Source organism: Trifolium pratense, linkage group LG6, assembly GCF_020283565.1.
Source record: "Trifolium pratense cultivar HEN17-A07 linkage group LG6, ARS_RC_1.1, whole genome shotgun sequence".
NCBI lineage: Eukaryota > Viridiplantae > Streptophyta > Magnoliopsida > Fabales > Fabaceae > Trifolium > Trifolium pratense.
The window spans coordinates 5,927,199-5,951,668 of NC_060064.1; the positions used below are offsets into that span (position 1 = coordinate 5,927,199).

Sequence of the window (24,470 nt, forward strand, 5' to 3'; positions counted from 1 at the left end):
CAGAGAAAGAAGAGACGAGACAACTATGTCTAAAAAGAACGAGAAATATAAAATGATGGATGGAGCAGTGCTCTTACAAGTTGATAACAAAATTAAAGGAAAAGCTAAGTTAAAGAGATAATCCCTGCACTGGAAAAGGACAGAGACTCCTACTCACAATGACTTCCCCAAAACCTCTGACAATTCTTCCATGTCTATCTCGCAACCCTCAACCCCTTCAAATATAGTTCTTTTCTTTCACTTCAACTCCCTCCCTCCCTCAGATCTCCTGCTGCCACGTGTCGTCTTTGTTAGGTCCAGCAGACCAGCACAGAGGAATCCCTTATTCTGCATATATTATGTGTTCAGTACAAACTCAAGGGTATGCGAGCGAGGGATTAAGTATGAGAACAGTGAATATGATGGAACCCAAATACCAAAATAGAAGAAATATAGAAATCTGTAAAATCTCAAAAACAATGAAGTCTTTAAAACTTTGCGTTAGATCCCTTTTCAATCCCCATCAGTGCTATGCTGCTCATTAATAATTTGATAATATTTTGTATGCCATTGGAGTAATTTTTGTGTTGGATCTTTCTAGTTTTCTTAGTGTGTTGATTTAAGGGCAAACCATCGTTTTGTTTTATGGAAATGCACACTTTGTCACTTTGGTCCTTATATGTACCAAAATTTCAAATACTTTGATCATTTATACTACCTCAAACATCTTCCAACTGAAATGGAATATTTTATTACTAATTGTATGGATTAAATTCACCAAGAAAATAAACATTTGAGGATCAAATTGACTTTACATAAAAACAAATTTGAGGACCATGACTAATAAAAGAAACACTTATGTGGGTATAAATGTGATATAAACAGGATTAGCTTATTTTTGAGCTTATACAAACAACTTATGCAATATAAATTAAGTTTTATGCTATTTTATAAGTTCACACTAGTGAAAATTGTATTTTTATAAGCTATTTTATCATAAATTACCTTGACAAACTTATAATAATACATAAAAATTGCATAAATTGTTTGCATAAGCTCAAAAATAAGCTAATCCAAACGGGCTTGTAGTAACTAACGAACTAATCAATTTATATGTTACTTTTAACCAAGCTAATTTTGCTTCTGAAGTTGTCACGTAATATGGAATTATTTATGAGCAATGCTTTATGTGGAAACATAAAAAATCATGGCACAATACATTTTATCGCATTTAATTAGTACTACAATACATTTTTGACCAAAAAAAAATTAGTACAATACATTCATACAACAATACATTCATGACACAATAAATATTTATGCAATCAATAGAAAAAGTAAACACTCGGCCTATATAGGGATATCGTGATGTTTGAACGCCGAACACTCCACTTATTCACCTTAGAAGTTTTAACCACCGAACTAATAAAAATACTTTCAGCCGTTGTCCTTTTATATGTAGTTGCATTTCAGTTTTGAATTTTAACCTTGTCTACGAAAGACTTGGTGTCAATTCCCTTGCTATAAAAGTTGTCAAAAAATTCCTGCCGAGTGAAATCTCGATAAATAGGCGGTTTCTCCGGGGATAGAAGCTCTGGAAGAGGCCCATGGTAACCTTCTCCTTTCCATTTACTCAAGTTCAAGAACATCACTACTGAGATTCTTGATTTTTTATGTGAATTAGCCAACACCCTGTGTTGTACACTAGTGTACTCTCCATTAGATATTATCTACAAAAAAACATTCAAATGAAATTGAGAATCCAGAAGTCAACATGCATGCCTTATTCAAATCATTTAAACTATAGCACTTTAAAGAATAGTAACACTTTGCTTTATGTCGTTATCTTTTAGCTAATGACGACGATTATGTAAGACAAACTAACTACTACTACTACTTTCAAGAAATTAACACTTTTCTTAGACTCCAATTGAGACCATAAAGGATCTGGTTGCATTGATTTTTCCAACTACTACAGGATAGAGGTTGTTGAATCGAAGTTCAAATTTCATGTTTATTACTATTTACTATAGAACTATTGAGTAAAATGTGAAACTAAAATTTCTGATGGTGGAGAGATGTATTTGAACCTTTTTCTTACCAATTGTCCAACACATTTATACTAGTAGTTTTTTTGTTTTTGTTTTGTTGAGATAATACTTGAATAGATTGGACAACCTTTATACTCCGTTTAATTAACTCAATTTTGTTATAGAAAAATCGAGTAAAATAACGTAACTATGTCAAGAACACATTAAAATTATCCGGTGATACTCGCTACTTCGTCTATAAATTAGAGAAAGAAAAAAAAATACCACCAATCATTGATAAGTAGAATTGATAAGAATTTGAAATTTCAATGTTTGATTATTGTATAAAAAAATTGGTTAGTTACGTGCCAAACAAGTTTTCCGACCAAAACTCAACACCCTCATGTGCGGTAGAAATTTTGTACCTATATAACATGATAACAAAATAAGAATTTTATAATACCTAAAATTTATAAAGAGTGACATACCTGAAGAAAGTCTCCCATATTAACGATGATACCACCGTGCACGGGGTTAACATCGACCCACTCACCGTCGTGCTCCACCTGCAATCCCTGAACTTGATTCTGCAACAACAAAGTAATCGCACTGGGATCCGTATGCGGTGTTATACCGACAGTCAAATCCGGTTGAGGACAATAAGGATAACAATGTCCTACAATCGCTCTACTCTCACAAAAGCTCAATTCATTTAACTTCCCACTTTCCAATCCCAACCCTTCAGAAAGCAACTCAAAAACCACTTCAGCAACTTTACTTCCATGCAAATCCCATTCAAGAATCTCCTTCCTACAAATCTCCGGCAACTCCTCGGCTTCTGGTGCCTTTGGCCCCATCCAGGCTTGCAACGAATCGTGCCAACTAGCCGCGTTTGTTCTATACAAGTCATTGTTGCTTGCATACATAACTCCTTGTCCTTCTTCACGTTTGTAATATTTGGATTTTATTTCATATGGTTGGTTATGAAAAGATTCAATAGAGTTTATAGTGTTGTCAAGAACGGACACGTGTACATTGTGGTTTATGATTTGGAAGAATCCCCATGTTTTGGATGCTTCTTTGATTTGTTTAATGATGTTTGGCCTATGATTTGGAGAATTTACGTTGGAGAGGTCGATGATTGGGATTGAAGTTGTTTTTTTGGAGGAAGATTTTATGTTTGAAAGAGTTTGTGGTGGGTGAATGAAAATTTGTGGAATTGTTTTGATACCTGAATCAGAGAGACCCTTTACTCCCATTTTGGATTCATCAAATTCTTTCACTGCTTTTGCTCTGTCGTAGGTTGCCATGGTTGTGTTTGTGTTGTGTTTCTTACTTAGAAGAATATTATCCACACAATAGATCGATAGATATATTGTTCTTATATATTGCAAAATCAATGTCATACATTATGATTTGAATGGAACCTGTTAACAAGGACAGTACAATTTCAACAAAAAGGGGACTTATTTTCAAATTAATTATTGAATTGTCAATTTCATCACTAACATTTTTCTAATCTATCCTCTTGATAATTTAGGAGTATCTACGCATCGACCAATTAGAATAAACTACTATTATATGAAATAAAAGTTCGCTACAAATTAGTTTTTTTTTTTTTTGTGATTATTACAAGTTAGTTTTAGATACCATATTCAAATCTACTTATGTGAATTATTTTTATTGATTGTTGGACAAATACTCTTAAATTATCAAGAGGTAAAGGTAGACCTCACCCTTAACTCAATACAATCCGCAATTCATGGTATCAAATTTCAACAATGACTGCTTACTTATTTCACAGAGACGTGTTTAACCCCAAGTTTTAGATGTTTAAATCATCTTTCTTAATATTGTAAAAAAAAAAAACCTCTTTGTTAATCTTACTTTTTTTTACGTAAATAGGTATCTTTATGTGTAGCCGTAGAAATGTTGTTGCATGTCAGGGCCGGCCAAGGCCCAGTGTAGAGGTGCTACAGAGCTGGGCCTCTATATTTTGGGGGCCTCCAGTTTTTTGTATGCTGCAGTGTACCCAGTCCAATAAATATTATTATTAACATATGAATTTTTTTTTTTTTTTTTTACTCAATATGAATTTTTTTATTGTTAGCTACAAATAACAATGATATATATTTTTTTCTATTATTGATGTGATTTATAATTTAAACGAGGACTTTTTAATTTTTTTTTTATTAAGGGTCCATTTTTAACATTTAAACCGGGCCTCCAAGGACCGGCCCTGTTGCATGCCCAAGCAAAGATGTCGAACATAGAACCATAGTTAAATTAAAAGAGATCTGCGTCATCTCATTTAAACGTTATTGAATTCTTAATCTCATTTTTTTTTGTTTGTGTTTATATATACATATACTACAAGTGTTATATATATTTCCTTTCAAAATAAAAGTGTTAACTTTTAAGGTTGGTAGAGTGATAAACATATTTAATATTATTTTATAGGTAAAATGTATTTAGGAGTCTTTTAAATTTCGTATTTGTAACAGTTGGGTCTTTGAGTTTTTCAGGTAATAAATAAGTCCTTTAAGTTTCTAACTTATTGCACCAATACCCTTCCATTTATCTTACATTTACAAAAATGTTGATGTGGTCGTTAATTTTGATGTTAACCATGAAGAATTTGAGGGTTAATCTAATGTGAATCATGAGATCCAAACAGTTGAGGTCCAATTGGAAGGCGTGATAAATAGAAGAAGGGTAACCATGCAACAAATTAGAAACTTAGAGAAGCTATTTATTAGCTAAAAAAAAATTAAATACCTATTTGTTGCCTAAAAAAATTAAATGATCTAATTGTTACAAATGCTAAAGATTTCTGAATGCGTTTGACCTATTTCATATTTAGTAGTTGTGTTTAAACTATGTCTTAAAGATATTGTGAATCATTGTTCAAAAAAGATTTCTGAATGCATTTGAATTATAATAAAATGGACCTATGATAGTCATTTTCTTTGTATTTTGTGGGTGAGATTTTTATCACTAGGTTATTAAAAATAAAAAATTATTACAGGAGAAACATATAAATTTTGACATAAGATGAAAGGACAATTCAAGCTTCTCATAAAAATGAGTAATACAATTTAAACATTTAACTTTTTAAAGTTAAAATATTATATTATTTGATATAAATTTTATGTTTTTTAGTGTGTATTAAAATCAGATGTTATCATTTCCCATTTTAGTCTTAAAAAAAAAATCATTTCCCATTTTAATAATCCACAAAATAGAGTTGAATTTTGTGATTTTTTTTCAATTTTTTTTTTTTTGTTGTGATGAATTTGATATCACACGGCATAGAAGAGGGAGGGTACCGCTCGTCCACTCCTATAACTTTTTCTGTTTTTGAATAAAGGGAGCCACTCTATACTATATCAGTTACTATTATTGGCCCGACAAGATGATAACGATATCCCACCCGCATCATGGATTCATGGTGTTAGTTTATTAGTTTATATCATCCATATTCTTAACACTTATTATCCAGGGAAATGGATAAGCAAGGAGGTCACAAAATCTGTCAAGGAGAGCTAATGTTGATGCATGCCTAAGCAAACAGGTCAAATGCAGAACTATACTTAAATTAAAAGAGACTAGCGTCATCTCATTTAAATATTCTTACATGTTCAAATAAAGAGGTTGAATACAAAAACTTAGTTAAATTAGATGAGATTCGTAGCATCTCATCTAAACGTTCTTGAATTCTTAATCTCACTTTAATTTCTCATTTTTGCGAAAAAACTCACTTGGTTAGGTTGTGTTGTGTTTGTATATATATACAAGTGTTACTCATGTTTCCTTTCAAAATAAAAATATTAACTTTAAGGTTGGTCTAGAGATACTTCAATGACATAAACAACTATGAATAATTAATGTATCTGGTCTATATTATACACTAAATATATTAATAATTCAATGAATCTAGAACGGTAAAATATCTCTTATAAAAGGGATCAGAGGGAGTAATACTTGTCTACTGACATAAGCAGTTATGAAACTGTTTGTAATGCTTATCTACCGACATAAACACCAATGAAGCTATTTGTGAGAGCTTATGAAGACAACTTATGAGATCTCTATAACTCATTAACCACTTGTGTCTAATGTCTTGGTTAAACGGACTTGATTTGTTGCAGTAATTATTACACGTAGTAACACACATTTTTTAATCTTAGTCGTTAATCTTAGATCAGACGGTCTATATTGAAAACTGTGTTTTTTTTAGTTAAATCAATCCTAGCCGTTAAATTTAAATAACTACAAGAAAACCACAATTTGTTAACAAAATTTATTGGGGGGCTTTAAGCCCTCAATAAGTAACAAAATCCAAAATCCATGGACAAATATGTTGAAACAAAAAAATAAATAAAATAATATTTATTGGGGATCTAGGGCGGCCAAGAAGTGTGCTACATTTGCAAAAAAAAAAAATTGACTACCATTTATAGGCAGTCTAAAGGCGCCAAGAAGTGTAAAGAGTGTTGACGGCTTGGGACCGTCAAAAAGTGCGGTTACCGTTTGAATTTATTGGCGGCTAGGCTGCCAATAAGTTTGAAATCCAAAAAAAAATCAAACAGAAACTTTCCCCTTCCTCCTCTATAAATCATATTTCACTTTCATTTTCTCTCTAAAATTTCTAACTTCTCTCTAAAATTTCATACTTCTATCTTTCGGATGTTAGCATATAGATATTGTTCAATTTGTTTCGACGAGTATTTTCAAAATATAAAATTATCGTAATTTTTTATAATAGATAATTAAATATACTAGTGATCAAACTTGTACATTAACATATGTGCAGTGATATAAATCGACACTTAAAAAGGAACATATATATATATATATATATATAATATGGAGAGAGTAAACGGTGATTTGGTTTTTAAATATATGAGATGTTGTCCATATTATGAATTAAAATTACAAAAATATTTTTAAATGTGTTTTCTATTAGTAAATTTTTAGACAAGTTAACCAACATAAAATACCTTTGAGGAGAGGACCAAACTAACAAACGAAGATACATTTATGAATCAAAATAACCAACAAAAAACATGTTTAAGGATCAATAATATTTATATTAATATTATTACAAATATATACATTATTTTTATTTTATTATATTCTTATTTTCAGCCTTTGGTATAATAAGTTTCTGGATCGATTCCCGACTATACTAGTGAGAAAAAGTAATTCTCACATGGGCGTCCACCAAACAATTTTCTGTACAAGATACTAAAAGCAAATGGCAAGTTTTACCAACCCACCTAAGCAAATTCTTCCCTAACACATTGCTTTCTAACTGCTTTTTATATTAGCAGACTTCATACTCCATGCTGTAAGTTTCTCCACAGTGATTGGTTCAGTACCATTGTTAAACACATACAAATGAGCTTGATGTGTCACTGCTAGTTCTGGATAAACCCTAGATAAAATGTTTGTTTTCCCTCCTTCTCCAAAAGTTTCCACTACTGAGTGATCAATCTGTTAAGAGTTATTAAAAAATAAATAAAAAAAATAAACAACATTAATCCATCTGTGACAAAATATAAGTAAAATTCACCGTTTAGGTTTATTGTATAATTAAGGTATTTGATATATATACCAAATACATTAATTATTCAATGAACCTAAAAAAGTGAATTTTGTTGATATTTTATCACGGAGGAAATAAATGTTAATACAAAAATATAGAAGGGTGTTTTATATAAAGTTGCACATACCAAACTCCTAAGTGAAAGTTTGTTTGTTGCTAAATCTACATCTACAAATCCACCAAATGATGGCTTGTACATTTCACTCTTCAAAGAAGAACTGTTCAAAATGAAGAAGAATAAAAAAGAGCAAGTTTAAATAAAGGACTAGATGAGAAAAATAATTAAAATTGAGGTCCTGGTGACAATTTGAATAAATAAACTATCAATTTTCGTTTTTAAAATATTTTTTTTTTTTATCCAATTTAGTCATATAAATATGTAAATATAATAAATCTTCGCTAAAATATGTCAATTAAATAATTTCTGTTAAGATGTTAGAGATTTATATGACAAATTTTCGTCATGTGAACTTAGCTCGGTTGGATGAACATTGCATTATTTAAATAGGGGGCCGAGGTTCAAACACTGATCATGCCACTTATCCACCTTAAGAGTTGAATTTCTAGCCACTAGGTTTTTGTTTCAAAATAATATGACGGATTTTCATATATTCTAGATATTAAATTAATGAAATTCGTATATTTTAGAGTCTATTTATTATTTTTATATACTTTAGAGACTAAATTGAAGAAATTGAATTAAAATTACCTGCTAGCATCAGAGCACAAGAGAACTACATGCTTATTTGGAGCTTTGAAGACTCTAAAGAACACAGGAGTGAACTCTGCAAAATTTTCTGAAGCCAAAGTCAAAAGCCCAAAAGGCCCAAGCCCACCTTCAACTTTTGAACCTTTTAGGGCACAAAGATCTTGTGCGTTTACCCACTTTGGATCATATTCCTCTGCTTTTTCCAAGCTTGAAAATGAGAAAGTAACTTCAACATCTGCCTGCAATTTTATATACAATAATTGTATGAAATTTTAATTCAATATTTGAATTTGGTTAAATTTATATTCTTTTTCTTTTGGTTGTAAATCAATGTATCTTCGCGCGTAACTGCAGAGACCAATTGAACTCTAAATTAATTGATTAAGTCTATGTTTAATATCAAAGTAAGGTGTGTATGTCAGAATCACGGTGACTCATCGGAATTTTTCAAAAGCTACACTCTATAGCTTATGTAAAATCACGGTGACTCACTATAATTCTGACACGCTCACTGTAATGCCAAATATACATCGATAGACTCAAGTAATCAAGTATCTTCCACTTGTGTTGCATATTGTTGTGTCGCATATTGTTGGTGGTTAAATTTATACTCTAGATAACTATATATTGAATATGTCAATAATTTTTTTAAGTTTGACACATTATATTAAAGTATTTGACTCACCTGCGCAGCAGTTATTCCAGCTACTTCTACAAATTCACCCTTTTCAAGCTTTTTATTGTTCAAACTAACTTCCTTATCTCTGAGTTGATTCAATTCTTCAACAGGCCATTGTACCAATTGTTTCTCATTAGAATCAAGCCACACAACTCTTGGTATTGCCTGAAGATTTTGACATCAATGTATTGAAAAATGTTTGGCATTAGCATCACTAAAACAAAAACTTCCATAGCACAGTTCTACAAAACATGTGAGAATGTGATGACAATTTATAATAGGCAAAGAAAATAAATTATACATAGCTAAGTGATGAGAATGTGCATGATTTCTTTTTATTAAATATGAAGTATCCACCATTATTGTTTATCGGTAACTAATCCCTGTGTAAGCAAAATTTGAGCACACATCATGAGTTCTTTCATCTCAATTGAATTTTTTATATATGTAAGATCGAATGTGCATGAAAACTATTAAAATTGATGAATATCAAGCAAAGATTAATTTCCATTCAAAGAATATCGCGCGCCCTACGTGTTTCCTGTTTTATCCTTCCGCTACTTAAGTAGCGGACGTTATAAAAATGTCAGTAGCGGACGGTATAAAAAACAATTCTAGTAGAGTGTTTTTGGGATGTCCGCTACATAGATATTTTGGTAAATTCGTAGGGCGCCCGAGAGAATGACTATGGTGGCAAAAATAAATCTCATAAGGGATAACTATAGTAAAAAGTACCTGAATTCCAGCCCATCCTTTTTTAACATCATCCTTTTGGGGGTCAGACTCATTAGCCCAACCCCAAAGGATCCTACGATTCTTACTTTGATCAAAAAATGACTTTGAAGCATAGAAGTTACCATAGTCATATCTAAGGCCACCCCAACCATCTTCTGAAGTATTACTTGGAACATACTTATCCTCATCACTATAATATTTACCCAATGTATAATACTCATATCTAGTCAAGTCAAGACTATTCTTTAAGACATGTTTAACATGATCACCTTCAATTGATGTATCCAACCCTTCTTTCCCTTTCAATAAAACCGGGTAAAAATCAGGACACTCCCACATACCCGTTTTAGCCGCCGAATGGATCGGGTGTTTGGACCGAACCCATTTCTTAAAATCCCTACTCCTAAATAAATAGGCCATCCCTCTATGTTTTCTTTTACTACCAACCAATATTTTCCAATGTCCATTTTTATCCTTCCAAGCAGTTGTTGGGTCACGAAACGCGCTCGCATTTACCCCTTTTTCCGCAATCGCAATAGGATTGTGCTCATCTGGCTTAACCCATTTTGTAAGAAACGGATCATTTAAATCTTCGGGTATAGCATAACATTGGACTTGAGTCATTTTATCGTCAATAATTCCGGTGTAAAGGATAATGGGTCCCTTATCCGGAACTATGGTGGCCGACCCGGACCAACATCCATATTTGTCAAAGGGTTTGGATGGATAAATAGCAGGTTCAAGTGCATCCCAGTTTATAAGATCCTTTGATACTGAATGAGCCCATACAATGTTTCCCCACACAGATCCTTTTGGATTGTATTGGTAGAATAGGTGATAGTATCCATTGTAATACATAGGTCCTACATACATTATTAATTAGTTAATTGATGTATTATACAAATTACTATATGATTATCAATGATCATTGACAAATTAAGTAAAAACAATGTTGAGACGAATGTTTAACTCACCATTTGGATCTGAATGTGATTGATGCGTCCATTACACCAATTTAGACATCATGAAAGAATCAGAAGGCAAAATATAGTTAGCATCAATGGAGATGTAAAAATTATATGGAACGTATAATTAAAAATGTCAGGTGTCAAACCACTAGGTTTGGTCTAGTGGCGAGAGATTTGAGTAATACACTTGATGATTTATATAGATTGGTGATTTATTCAATATTTAAGAGGAGAGGAAATAAAAATTGTTGAGATCTCCACACCCCATTATTAAAGAGATTTAAGAGAAACTAAGGATTCAAATATTTTTATTTGCTATAGAGATAATGTTTTTTTCGAACTTTTTTATAAAAAACATATGAGTCAATAAAAATTAATGTAATTGATTTGCATAATCTTTGTAAAAAAACACCGGAAGTAAATAATATATAAGGTTAATTATAAAAATAAATTAGTTTGAAACTTTTCAAGAAAACCACATAAACAGAGTTATTTTTATCAAATATAAGGGTTTCTACACTCCATTTTATTTTTGTTACACGTGTATAAAGGATTGATCCCTATTGATTTTTGTTGACAGAAGATTCCTATTGAATATGTCAATATAAAATTAATTTACAATGATAAGACATATATGATAATCAATCATGTGTAATTAATTTAATGATGTTCGGTTAGATAATAAAATCTAATGGGCTACTATGTTCAACATTGTTAATATCAGATGATCATTGATTCACCGTGTAAATTTCACCCTTAAAATGGAAAAGTGAGATGATCAGGGTTCGAAACTCAGCCTCCTCATATATAATGTAATGTCTCTGTCAACTGAGTTAAGTTCGGAACGGTCAAAGAAAATTTTAACATAGCATAAAAGCTGAAATTTTAGGCTACATAAAAATAAAAGAAAAAAAAAAAAAAAAAAAAAAGGTTTGCGTATCCCATAGCCAGCTTGTTGATGTCCAATAGAAGAGTTTGATCGCATGCAAAAAAAAGTATATATATGCAAAATGCTTAAGTTTAGGCTAATAATGTAGTGCTAATATTATAGTTTCATATGTTCTATATCACAAAACAAATGGGGATGTATTATAAAAAGTAAGAATGTTACGAACCGTTGATCCAGTTCCTAGGAGGTTGAAAATGATATCCAGTTCTATGCAATTCACTCACGGAAAGAGCTGAAACAGATTGAAGATGTGGATGTATTTCATGAAATGCTTCAACACCATTGTTTATTAGCAATAAATTAATGGAAATAAAAGCTACAAAGATGGTGACACCATTTGAAAGAAACATTATTGAAAAATTAATATCAAATCATACAAAAAGAAACTTGTATTTAACATGGGAAATTAGAGATAGAAAGTTTAGAGAAAGAGACGTGAAAATGTGTATTAGGGAGGGATTTGTGACTAAGATTGATTAAAAATAGGATTTGGATAAATTTTCATTGTTTTAAACGCGATTCTCTCGCCAAAGAGTGAAAAATTAGGCATTTCCACTCATACGTGTTATTTGAATTTATCTATCTATAACTTGTTTGAGAAAATTATCTTATATACATGCTCCCTTTACTAGTTTTACATAGATTAACAATTATCTTTAAATGGTAAATGATTTTGACTCCTAAAAAAGTGATTGGAGTCGTGACTCTTGTGTATATAAAAATTCAGTTTGGAGCGTAGAAACCACAAATTGTTTAACAGAAACTAGTCACTTAATTAAAAAAAATTGTAATAATATAAATTTACATGAAAATATAATATTGTAAACTCAAAAGATCTTACTATTTAACTCGATCATAATTTATTGTTAAAGAAAAAAAAAAACTCTATTCATAATTTAGAGTTATGAATCTTTCAGGTCTACAAATATGTAACATTTCAACTTCGGTGCATATTTAATTTTTTTTAAAATATATATATATATATATAAAACTATCTATTGATAATTTAGGGATATTATCCCATCAATGAAAACAACAATTTGTATATATGACATAAAATGTTAGTTATATTATAAGTGAGTTGTGGATACCGATTACTATATGAAACAAGCAATATCTATATATCAAATTGCATCACTGATATTATGGGTGCTCAAATCCAAACCAATCCAAATAAAAACCGAAAACCGATTCAAAAAAACTAAAAACCGCAAAAAACCGAAGTTTTTTGGATGTGTTTGGATGTTCTTTTGTAAAAACCGTTGGATCGGATTTCGGATTGATTTCTTAAAACCGATCCAAACCGAACCAAACCGCATACATATATTTTAATGTTTATTTATCTTTTTATTAGTATAAATATATATTGCATTAACCTTTTTTTTCATTTTAAATTTTGTTAATACTATATGTTAGTTTAATTAAATCTATTTTTTTTTTTACTTTTTATATGTTTCGAATATAATTGGTAATTGTCATTCCAAAATATTAATTTTCAATATATTATATGTTATATTTTACATCAAACTTAATATTTATTTTGTCAAAAATGTCAAACTATTATTTTGTAGCGTTTTTTATAATATTTATATTTATTAAAAAAAATTACAATTTATAATTTGGATATCCAAAAACCGATCCAAATTAAACCGCATAATATTGGATCGGATTGGATCGGATTTTTTTTATTTGTCATCCAAAACCGAACCAAACCGCAAATAAATTTATTTTTGGATCGAATGAGTTTTTGCCTCAAAACCGATCCAAACCGAACCGCGAGCACCCGTAACTGACATGGACATGTCACATGGATGAAAACTTCGCTTCATGTAGTGCCGTGAGCTGCAATGTGCAATTAACATTTAAAAAACGTTATTTAAAATTTACTTCGTCCCTATTATATAGGGTTACGGAAACGCTAGGTTAGCAAAACGCTAAACCTAATGGATAAAGACAAGCCGCAAACATAAACTTGTCAAAATAGAGTTTCGGAGTCCACCGAAAGAGTAATTAATCTAGAATCCACTAGACTTCCAGAATCCACCAGAGGGAATAATTTGGAATCCACCAAACTTGAGAAAAATCTCTGTATTTTTATTCGATCAAAAGTTTGCCTTCAAGGCTACGATAGTTTAGCTTAAATAGGAGTGAAAAATAAAAATAACAAATCTCCTAAAAGATTGTAAAAGAAAAGGGTAAATGATCATTTACCCCCCTGCAAAATAAGCAAATTTTCGTTTACCCCCCTATGCAGATTTTTTTTCTGTTTACCCCCCTGCAAAAAATAGATTCCCTCATTTTGCCCCCTAGGTGTACAGCAGGACATGTGACTGTGCAAATCTGCTGACGTGGCTTGTACACGTGGAAAAAATCATTTATATTTATTTTTTAAATTCCATGTCACATAATTTTTTTTAAAAAAAAAATCCTACAAAAAAAAAAACGATTTTTTTTTCCCAAAATTTAAAATAAAATTTCCTACAAATAATTTTTTTCCTACAAAATAAAAAAAAATAAAAGATTTCGTACAAAAATAACTTTTTTTGCATAAATAATAAATTAAATTTTCTTATTTTGTCCCCAAAATAAAGAATTTAACGATTTATTTTCAAATATCTTTTAATTAAAAAAAATAGAATCTTTATTTTTGTCTGCGTAATTTAGTGCTGCAGATATAGTACAAGCTAAGGTTGCTGCACAATTTAATATCACATAAGAATTGAAGCATAATTTTGCTTAATTTTTTTTGCTGCATAATTTAATATCACATATAATTTTGGAAGAAGAGGAAAACACAAATAAAACTTCCTCTTCTATTTTTTTTTTAATTCAAAGAGATTAACAAAAAAAATAAAGTTTTGTTTTTAAAAATTAAAGATTATGTTTTTTTTTAATTTTAAGAGATTTGAAAATAAATCTTTAAAATATTTAATTTGGAAATAAACTTTATTTCGGAGTAAATCTTTATTTTGGGAGTAAAATAAGAAAATTCATTTTTTTATTTTTGGAGGAATTTTTTTTTTTTAAATTCGTTTGTAGGAAAACAAATATAATTTTTAAAATTTTGTAGGAAAAAAAATTATTTGTAGGAATTTTTTTTAATTTTGGGAAAAGAAAATAAGAAAACTGGTTTTTTTATTTTGTAGGAAAAAAAATTTAGTTTTTATAAAAAAAAAATATCTGACGTGGAATTTTTTAAAAAAATATAAATGATTTTTTCCATGTGTACAAGCCACGTCAGCAGATTTGCACAGTCACATGTCCTGCTGTACAGCCAGGGGGCAAAATGAGAGAATTTATTTTTTGCAGGGGGGTAAACAGAAAAAAAATATGCACAGGGGGGTAAACGAAAATTTGCTTATTTTGCAGGGGGTAAATGATCATTTACCCAAAAGAAAATAACAAACCTAACTAAATAAAAATAATAAATTTACCTAAAATATAAAAATAACTAATCTAGGTGAAATATAAAAATAATAAATCTACCTAAAATATAATAAAACTAAATCTATCTAAAATAATAAATTACTAAAGAAACCCTCTTACATCACTATTATATACCAAATACATTAGTTACGCAATAAAATTGAAATGTAATTTTTACTTATATAGTGTTACGGAAGCAGTAATATTTATCGTGATTTATTTTATTACTCTTAAAATTGGGAGTAAGGTGAGGATTTCTTTGGGCTTTTGACGCGAATATAAATGGTGGATGGTCTGATCAGAAATTGATATCAGATAGCCCAACAAATCGTGGAGGAGACTCTGATATCATCTTAATATTTATAAACACATATTCAGGTCATCTCGCAAGCGATGTGGAACTTCTTAACAATTACGTACTTTCAATGTGTAAAAAAAAAATATTTAAGTATAATTAATAATTAATCTGTAATATATGTATCAAGCCAGATTTCTTTCTCACTCCATAGCAATAGCATTAGGGCCCGTTTGGTGCACAGATAAGAGACAGGATAGGATAACTGTATCATATCCTGCCGCAATCCAGTGTTTGGTGATACAGCAGGATATGATAAGTTAATCCTGAAGCTTATCCTATCCTGTCTCTCTAGTTATAATTCTTATCCTGAATTTGAGCTGGGTTACCAGCATGATAGGATAAGAAAAAAAAATTATTGGTTTATTTTATAAAATATATTTTAAAATACATAAAATAAAATTAATAAAATATAAATAATTAAATAATTAATTTTTAAATATGTATGTGATTTTTTCACAGGGGTAATTTTGTAATTTATATATTCTAAAAAATCAAAATTTTACTAAAATTACAATATTTTAAAGTAAAATTATTATTAAAAAATTGACAAATAGGGATATTAATTTAAATTTTATAAAAAATTAAATATAATTCTTTTGCAATAGTAGTTTTATTATTTACGTATGAGATATATCATATATTTATTTGGCTTATCTAACATGTATATATTATTGAGTTATTTATTTGATCATGATTCATATAAAAAAATTAAACTTGATTATTTTCTCATGATTTTTATTTTAAATTATATAAAGTTATTTGATTACTTATTTATATTTTTTATTTATAAAATTCAAAGTATTACAAAATAATTTTAAAAAAATAACAATTGTTTTACAAGAGTAATTTTGTCAATTAAATATGTTATATATCTTATCATATTATTATGAGCAAGTATGTATTAAAAACAAAATATAATAGTTATCATGTTTGTTATCCTGTGTGCACCAAACACAGGATATGATAACTGAGTATAACTGTTATCCTGCTGTTATCATATCCTATCCTTATCCTGTTTTATATCCTATCCTGTCACTATGATATCCTGCGCACCAAACGGACCCTTATAGTATTGGTGAAGGTTAGGATGCGAAAGTTTTTTTTTTTAATGGGAAAAGGCCTAATCTCACCATCCATATTACTATTCATATATCCGATGGCTTAAAATTATAAGAGAACTTTTTTTACTTAAACACCTAAAGTTTATTTTTTAATTCTCTGATTTCTAGGAGAAGAGGATCCTAGTAGTACAGAGTTTGGTGACGAGGTAAGTAAAGCCTTTGTATAATGTCTTTTAATTGCTAGTTGTTAATTTAAGCCGTTAACTCATTTTTAACTTCCAATTTTAATGAAAAAATTTAACCTCTAAATTACTTAACCCAAAAAAATAAAAATTAATATAGTTTAATTTACACTATTACTTATTAAAAGGCATCTTACGAAAAAACACATTATACAAAAAATAATAGCTGGTACATAGTGTTCTGTGAGTTTAACTCAATTGACAAGAATATTACATTGTCGAGGTTCAAACTACGGTCATCTCACTTATCCACCTTAAAAGTAAAATTTATAGTCACTAAATTACTTGAGAAAAAAATTGATACAGACATTCTATGTTTAAGTAAAATAAGTAAACAAAGTTGTCATAATTTCAAGCCATCCAATCACGGGAAAATTAAATAGCTTTCCCACCGTTAGTATTATTACACCTCGTTGCATATATATACTATATAGCAAGGTTATCAAAACCGACCGGTCGGACCGTGAACCGGTCATGAAAACGATTCAGTTTTGAGCAAAAAAACGGATAGAAAACCGACCGGCAAAAAAACACGTGAACCGGGGTTGAACCGGGCGGGCGGTTCAAGCGGTTTTGCAGTTTTTTTTTAAAAAAAAAAGGGCAAAACGACGTCGTTTTAATTTATTTTTTTAAAAAAAAATCTGAAACAAAACGACGTTGTAGGAATAGGAAATGTTTTTGTTTTTCATCTATTTTTCATTTAGTTTGAATTATAAATTTTATTTTATTTTGACTTGTGACATTTTATCTTTTTAATGTGTGAAATTATGAAATATTCAACAATTATTCATATATATTTACTTATATATTAATTAAAATATATATTTAATTAAAAACGGTTCGATCCCGATTGAACCCGGTCCGACCAAGTGAACCTTGAATCGGTGAGCTCGCCAGTTCAATGGCCGGTCCGGTTCTGACAACCTTGCTATATAGTAGTATGTCTTTGACAGTGCCCAACATGACTGACAAAACAATCCCACATTCTCAATTAAATGCAACAGATTAGTAGCCCAAAATATACAATATCAGAAAAAGTAAATATTAACCAAGTAAGATACCAAAAATAACTATTATTTGAGCTATATTTCATCCCAAGATGGGATTTAGACACGAGTACTTTACCTTAGATATTACAATACATCCTATTACCAGATTTTGCATGCTTCAAAAATATTTAAACTGGTAAGAAAACATTTTGATGTTACAAATAATGATACAAATTTGATTCCACAACAGACAACTGAGCAAGTTGTTTCCACCATTCATTAATTCAATTGGGTGAGAGGAGAGCGTGGAATAAGTGATGGTTTCAACTCCTTTACATCAGAAGAAGATTCATATGAATTATTTTCCCGGAATTCCTCAAGAAGGGTTTCGATTGGCAACGTTCGAAGAGAGTCAATTGTACCTTTACTCGGAACCTCAGGCTCACATCTTATCGGCGTTGTACCACTAGGCTCATAGTCCTGCAAGAAACAACACAAATCAATAAACCAAATTTCAAGTTAAACAATGTGATCATCAGACCATAAAGTAACCTACCATATACTCCTGCTGGAAAGTCTCGCATGCCCTATGTTCAATGGAAGTAGCTTGTCCAGCATGATCCTCCCTGAACTTATCAAGTGTATATGCATGGCTTTTCACAACATTTACGACGCTACATACAGACTCACGTTCTTCTGCAGATGTGGCTGGAAAAAATACCCCAAGAAAAAGGATCACATGAATGCAAAGCATATAATAACAACTTGAAAAAAAAAAGGATGAGATGATGGAGACATGCACTTCATAAATGTTTGTTATACTATTATAATTTATATCTATGATATTTGCATGCATTATGCAATCACAGATATTTGAATCTAGTCATGATCACACAACTTCAGCTGATATTACAATACGCACCATCAAACTGCTTAAGAAAATCGTCACTGTTCTTTGCCACATCTTCCTCGGCTGCTGCTCGAGCAGAATTGACCTCAGCAACATGTTGCACATTGCTATCACAAGCACTCCTGTACCAAAGTAATTGATATCGCATTACATATTTACACGAGACATTAATTAAAGCTTAAATTTGACCAAAGTTATTTTATCCCAAATGAACATAATACCTCTGGTCTCAAATATAAACATTTCACTTTTTACATTAGTTATTCCATGAATATAAAAAGTGGTTTTTTACTTATAATTGAAACAGGAGGGAGTATTGCACAACAACAAAATTATTTGTGACAATAGTCCACCACACACCTGATAAGTGAATTTGACGCAAAAATATGTTTGGCCCCTAACTCATTTACAGCCTCATGTGTCCTCTTCACTTGTCCAAAAGCCGAATGAGCCGTGTTAACACTACAATAATTAAAAAAGGATTGTTAGAAGGTGAGTGAGAGGATTTAGACCAAGACAACTAGGAGAAATAACACATACCATTGCTGCAGGAGTACCTCCATACGACAATGCTTTGCTGCAGAATAGTCAGCAGTATCTTTTGCTTCTTTTTCTGCTTGTATGGTATACGACTGCCATTTTCTTTTTGCACTGGTGACAATTTCTCCCACTGATGACGCGTGTCCAACCAAGAATGACTTGTTCTTTATACCATTTTCTCTAAGACCAACAAGCTTTGAGTTTACCTGCAAAGACCAACCATTAGATTACAGTCATTAAATTGACATAAAAAAAACATATGAACAAACCCACAAGCATCACCCATTCAGAACGAGAAAAATAAAATAATAAATAAGAAAAAACACCAAAAACTAACAAGATCATTTTGACGACGAATGACATCAGAAACCAAACTAGTCATATCAGCAATGAGTTTCTCTGACTCAGATTTTGATTGCTCCTGTACAGAATAGAATAAGATGTCCATATCAGATGACAAAAATCATAAACATCTTCCAAACAACACAAGTAAATGTAATATTTTAACCTCATAAGCTTTCTTAAACTCTTCAATGCTATCTGTTTGCATTTGGTCAGCCTGTGCTACAAAATCCTCAAGCTTTTTTGATTCTCCAAAAAGCTTTTCCACTAATTCTTCAGATTTCTCAGATATCTCCTTTATTTGTTCCACACTAAGATTGAACCTCTGTCGTTCACAATACAAAGAACAAATACAAGAAAAGTAGATATAGCATCAGTCAAAACAAAAACGGATTAAAGAGAATTATACAAAACAGGGAAACGATGAACACAAAGGAAAACGTCAAGCACATACATTGCGTACTTCCTTAGCAAAAAGTGTCAATTCACCATGTTGTGTTGAAAGGCAGCTCTGAAGCTCGTCAAATATTGAGCCGGCTTCCGTGGACGCGATAGTAAGGAACTGATTCATCAGAAAAAAATAACTGTCTTAGTGTTGAAAAGAATGACAAGTGGACAAAATAATTAAAAACTAAAATAATTAATTGTTAGAGCAGTTGAAACATACTTCTTCTATTGAATGACCGTGAGAGGATATGGCAGATGATAACTCCTCCAAGGATGCATCCGAGTTTGCCATATGCAAACGCACAACATTTTGCACTGCCTCAATATGCGACACATACACCCCCCTCAATTCTTTCATTTTCTCTTTCAAATCAACAACCGCCTACAGGCAACAAAATGAGGATTGAGGATTCTATAACAAATACAAAAAGCCTAACACAGAGGAATTAAGAAATTGAATGAAAGCATGAAAGAGTGTAAACAACAAGAACAACTGCTTGGATGTGATGTGTGCACCTTGTCATGAATGCCCAAAAAGGAATTACAGAGCTTCTCCACACCTTGTAGATGTCCATTCTGTTCAGACAACGATGTTGCAACAACGTTGCAAAGAGAACCAACCTGCTGGGCAAGTTCCGCTTGATAATTGTTCACAACAGCTCTATTTTCTGAGCTAAGTTTATCTTCTCTGCCTATACAATTATCAGAGACATAAATAAATATATTATATATTACTAAATAATACTAATACTAACTTCTTTATAAATCAAAGCAGAGAAAAGAAATCACCTACCAATTTTCAGAAATAATGAGGCATTATCCTGAAGAGCTTTTTCTAAATCAGCTTGTAAAACGCATGCTTGATGAGCTAGAGCATTTTCTGTTACACATAGTTAACATTAACCCAATCATTACAGAATTTAACATTTCCTACCTAAAAGGAACATATTACAGAAAAAAACAGTGATAGAAACACAATCCTGAATACCTGCTTTTCTCTGTTCAGATATGATGAATTCCTTTTCATTCAGGGTATAGCGACACTTTTTCAATTCTTCCTCTCTATTGCCAAGAACCTTGCTAGTTTTGTTCAAGTTTTTCTGTGTGGTTTACAATATTCCCCTTATAAGCAATTATGTAGAATTTAATGACGAAAGGGAAAAAAATGATATCTGACCTCGGTGGTATCAAGTTTGTTGCTTAAATCAGAGCACTGGCGAACTTGATCATCATACTTGTTTCTCATATCCTCCAGTTGCTGGTTGAAACATATAAAAAAGTTAAGCATTGCAGATACAACATACAGGCGCCTAGCATCATATATAAGACTACATTTTTTGTTAATTGAACAAACCTTCTGATAAGATTCTATTGTGATGCCCATCTGCTCAATCTGATCTGCCATAGCCTTAGCAGAAGAAAAACATGCATCATAAGAAGTGGTTTTAACGACCAGATCATGCAAATCAAACATTAATTAAATTTTACCAGCCATGAACCGGAAAAAAGAAGGATAAACGAGGTAGGAAACAAGAAATGTCCAAGGCATTAAAAATAAAAATGTTAATAATTTCAGCAGCTGATAGTCTTGATGAATCTATTGAAATAATCATATCACAACAGCTGGAAATAAACCAAGAAAAAAAAAATGACTACCTTCTTTTCAATCTCTTCTTGATAGTATCTTTCCTTTGGAATATAGACGCCATTTTTCTCACGGGTAGCATAAACCTCTGATCAAAGTCACAAATTTTATCATCAATACTTGTGGAAAGAAGTCAAAAGGATTCACAAAAATACTTATTTTATTAACAACTAAATAATCAAGTGACTCACCGGCCTTAAGGCGGTCAATTTCACCATAAAGATCCTTGATAAGTGTTGATTTCATCATTTTTTGGTTGACCTAAAACAATAAGAATATAAAAGCAGTTGAAAAACAATGCTATAGTATAGGCATAGCATAGAACCATGTCAGAGCAATATGAAAAATATCTGCACATCTTCCTGATCTTAAATTTTAAAAATTGTTAAGTTAGAGCTAGCTTGGTAGTAACAAGTCCATTGTAAAAATAATGGCCCTTAAAGCACTCAGCTTGTCCCAGCACAATTGAATGTATCTAATTGGAAGAACCGGTACTCTGGGGATTTTGGCAACAAAAGTAAATATAATGTATTGTATTTCAATTGTAATTTTTAACAAGTACTCAGTCATACATGTTTCTCTTAATGTATTGTACTGTATAAAATTCCCTCAAACAGCAACAAACCTCTGGCTTATTCCTAATGTTCTTTGCCCTATGTGCATAATCCAATGTGCTCAAAGTTTCCTCTAAGCAATGAACAGCAGGGGATACTGTCGCTATAATGCATGTCTTGGTTCTTCCCCCAAGTGAATCACGGAGTAAACGAGTCAGCTTGCTATCCCTAAAATAATATCAACATATAGCCATGTAAGCATACAAGGAAAAGGATAACCTCAGAAAACCACAGAGTGGAGCATTATCAGGAGTCGAGAAGCAAGAACCTGTAAGGGATATGACCAAGGTGCTCCACAAGTGCATTAATCACTCGCCCTAATGTAAGCAAACTTTTATTAATTTCTCCAGCTTCTCGTGCACGTCCCTAACAAATATTACAAAACTAAAATTATCAAGTGGAAAATTATTATTTATTATGGAACCCCCATGGTGTATAGTGTAAATTTCTAAAAAAACTAGTATACTACTAATGTATTACCTCCCTAGCACCAGAACGAGATATATTTTCTGAACCGGCAAGATCCACCAAATTCAGTTTACCACACTTAATTAGTTCTTCACCTTCAGGGGTTGCTTCTTTGATGTGGATTGTAATCGAAAACAATGAATGTGAACGACTGAATAGCATAATGAACCATTACTAACAGAATTTTGAATATTTGATTATGCAATCAGACAATTTAAAAAACAGTCACCTAGATTGTTTGTTTAGTAAAGTTTCTGCAGTGCGCCGTTTAGAAGACCCTCTTTCAAGAAGAGTATAAATCTCACTAGCACACGTCACAATTTCCTCTTCCAACCCTCTTACAAGAACTCCACCTTTGCCATCCTCCATGAGAGGCAGCTGCTTTTTTTGCTTCTCTTCCAAACTAACCTTTGAAAGCTCTTCTGGAGCAAGTAAATCAGTAATCTCCTCATTATACAGTTCTAAAAAGGTTACTTTCACACTATACTCGGCATTCTGGCTCTCAAGTGTGTCAAAAATCTGCTTAACAGCCCTAGGAATTACTCCTGCTTCCGGAGGCAACTCTCCATTAGGCCCACTCTGCAGTAGAATGATCAAACAAAATCATTAATATGACTAAATGTTGCTTGTGTATATTAATGAATATTAATGAATAGTTAATACTTAATAGTTATAGTTAATTAACAAGGCTTCGATATTGTCTATGCGGTAGAGCATACGAAACTAAATTATACCTTCGATCTTTTGCATTCTCCTTCCATAGTAAATGTTTTACCAGTACCAGTTTGACCATAAGCAAATATGGTACAATTAAATCCCTCCAGAACTTCGTTTACAATCGGTGTAACTGCTTGTTCATAAAGTTCCCTTTGTTGTGCAGACGGACCGAAAACCTACAAAAAAACACAACCAATTAAACTTAACAACACTTAATTCAACATTCTATTATTACCTAACTAATTAATTTCACAAAAACGTAATCCACTTCTGCTAATTCATTCAAGCTTAGCATAATAAACCTAAAAACAACAAAACTCGGAAATTAATAAATTATCAAAACAATAAGCTAGTTTCAACAAAAATAAAAGTTATTAAGGGATTAGAAATGAAGAACCTTATCAAAGGTGAAAACCCTATCGATGTGTTTACCGGCAATATTCTGAGACACCGCAACTTCTCTACTGTAATCATTGCAAGTAACCACTTGCGGCGCGTTACTCCGTAACTCGTCATCACTAAACGGCCTATGAAGCATCGAAGCAAATAGTTTACAGTTAGATTTTGAAATGCGGAAAATCAAAGAAAAAGGAAAATGAATGAAATGTATGAACCTGCATCGAAGAAGAACTTGAACGTTAACACCTTTTTCTTTACCAGACATTTTTTGGTAGATCTGAAAAATGAAATTTGCAGTGTGATTTTTGGTTTGTGAGCGGGGTAGGAGAAGAAGGTAGCGTTTGTTTCTGAGATTTGAATTTTGAAAGACGCTCTTCTCTTTTTGCCCTTTCTCTCTATAGATCTCGATGTTTTGAATTTTATGATCCAACGGTGCTCTAAATAATTTTTGTCTTGACCATTTTGCCCTCGTCGTTTTGGATTTTAGTGTCTTTTTTGAAGTGTGAAATTGTAACTTCGCGTCTTACGGTTGTGGAGAATATATTCGTGTAATTGGGCTACTCTTTAGGCCCTAATAACAATAGGCCCAAATCGTGTTAAACATGGACCGTGAATGCCAGCGATCCAAATTTTCTTGAAAGTTACTTTTGTC

General features: G+C 31.4%; 3 protein-coding genes across 4 annotated transcripts; all 3 read right to left on the bottom strand.

The window, feature by feature from the left end:
* Window positions 1-1,177: 1,177 nt before the first annotated feature.
* LOC123890364 (1-aminocyclopropane-1-carboxylate oxidase homolog 4-like) lies at window positions 1,178-3,503 on the bottom strand. The gene is made up of 2 exons (XM_045939960.1): window positions 2,498-3,503; window positions 1,178-1,709 (listed from the first exon to the last, which is right to left on the bottom strand). The coding sequence occupies exons 1-2, from the start codon at window positions 3,413-3,415 to the stop codon at window positions 1,449-1,451; spliced, it is 1,179 nt and encodes a 392-aa protein (XP_045795916.1). The 5' UTR covers window positions 3,416-3,503; the 3' UTR covers window positions 1,178-1,448.
* A 3,660-nt stretch (window positions 3,504-7,163) lies between these two features.
* LOC123890365 (beta-fructofuranosidase, insoluble isoenzyme 1) lies at window positions 7,164-10,606 on the bottom strand. The gene is made up of 5 exons (XM_045939961.1): window positions 9,744-10,606; window positions 9,015-9,173; window positions 8,330-8,568; window positions 7,748-7,838; window positions 7,164-7,508 (listed from the first exon to the last, which is right to left on the bottom strand). Exons 1-5 carry the CDS (start codon window positions 10,599-10,601, stop codon window positions 7,323-7,325), a joined length of 1,533 nt encoding a protein of 510 aa, XP_045795917.1. The 5' UTR covers window positions 10,602-10,606; the 3' UTR covers window positions 7,164-7,322.
* Window positions 10,607-17,805: 7,199 nt separating this feature from the next.
* On the bottom strand, window positions 17,806-24,256 carry LOC123890366 (kinesin-like protein KIN-5C). 2 transcript variants are annotated; one of them, XM_045939963.1, is made up of 23 exons: window positions 24,034-24,249; window positions 23,817-23,946; window positions 23,437-23,595; window positions 22,932-23,281; window positions 22,715-22,853; window positions 22,503-22,600; window positions 22,246-22,402; window positions 21,812-21,881; window positions 21,632-21,708; window positions 21,330-21,383; window positions 21,153-21,233; window positions 20,964-21,075; window positions 20,769-20,855; window positions 20,492-20,667; window positions 20,196-20,357; window positions 19,983-20,090; window positions 19,695-19,853; window positions 19,524-19,607; window positions 19,187-19,392; window positions 19,007-19,108; window positions 18,659-18,768; window positions 18,293-18,444; window positions 17,806-18,216 (listed from the first exon to the last, which is right to left on the bottom strand). In XM_045939963.1, the coding sequence occupies exons 1-23, from the start codon at window positions 24,081-24,083 to the stop codon at window positions 18,016-18,018; spliced, it is 3,024 nt and encodes a 1,007-aa protein (XP_045795919.1). In that variant the 5' UTR covers window positions 24,084-24,249; the 3' UTR covers window positions 17,806-18,015. The 2 variants fall into 2 exon arrangements, with proteins under 2 accessions (XP_045795919.1, XP_045795918.1); XM_045939962.1 differs by having other exon boundaries at window positions 21,153-21,383; window positions 24,034-24,256.
* Between the last annotated feature and the right edge of the window lie 214 nt (window positions 24,257-24,470).

Excerpts from the sequence above, each read along its gene's own strand:
- LOC123890364 (XM_045939960.1), bottom strand. The coding sequence starts at position 3,415 with ATGACATTGATTTTGCAATATATAAGAACAATATATCTATCGATCTAT. Across the intron at positions 1,710-2,497 it reads ATATGGGAGACTTTCTTCAG|ATAATATCTAATGGAGAGTA; the intron begins GTATGTCACTCT and ends GTTTTTTTGTAG.
- LOC123890365 (XM_045939961.1), bottom strand. The coding sequence starts at position 10,601 with ATGTATTACAATGGATACTATCACCTATTCTACCAATACAATCCAAAA. Across the intron at positions 9,174-9,743 it reads AAGGATGGGCTGGAATTCAG|GCAATACCAAGAGTTGTGTG; the intron begins GTACTTTTTACT and ends CAAAATCTTCAG. Across the intron at positions 8,569-9,014 it reads CTGGAATAACTGCTGCGCAG|GCAGATGTTGAAGTTACTTT; the intron begins GTGAGTCAAATA and ends ATAAAATTGCAG.
- LOC123890366 (XM_045939962.1), bottom strand. The coding sequence starts at position 24,083 with ATGTCTGGTAAAGAAAAAGGTGTTAACGTTCAAGTTCTTCTTCGATGC. Across the intron at positions 22,601-22,714 it reads CTCGTTCTGGTGCTAGGGAG|GGACGTGCACGAGAAGCTGG; the intron begins GTAATACATTAG and ends AATATTTGTTAG. Across the intron at positions 18,445-18,658 it reads TTTTCTTAAGCAGTTTGATG|CCACATCTGCAGAAGAACGT; the intron begins GTGCGTATTGTA and ends TATTTTTTCCAG.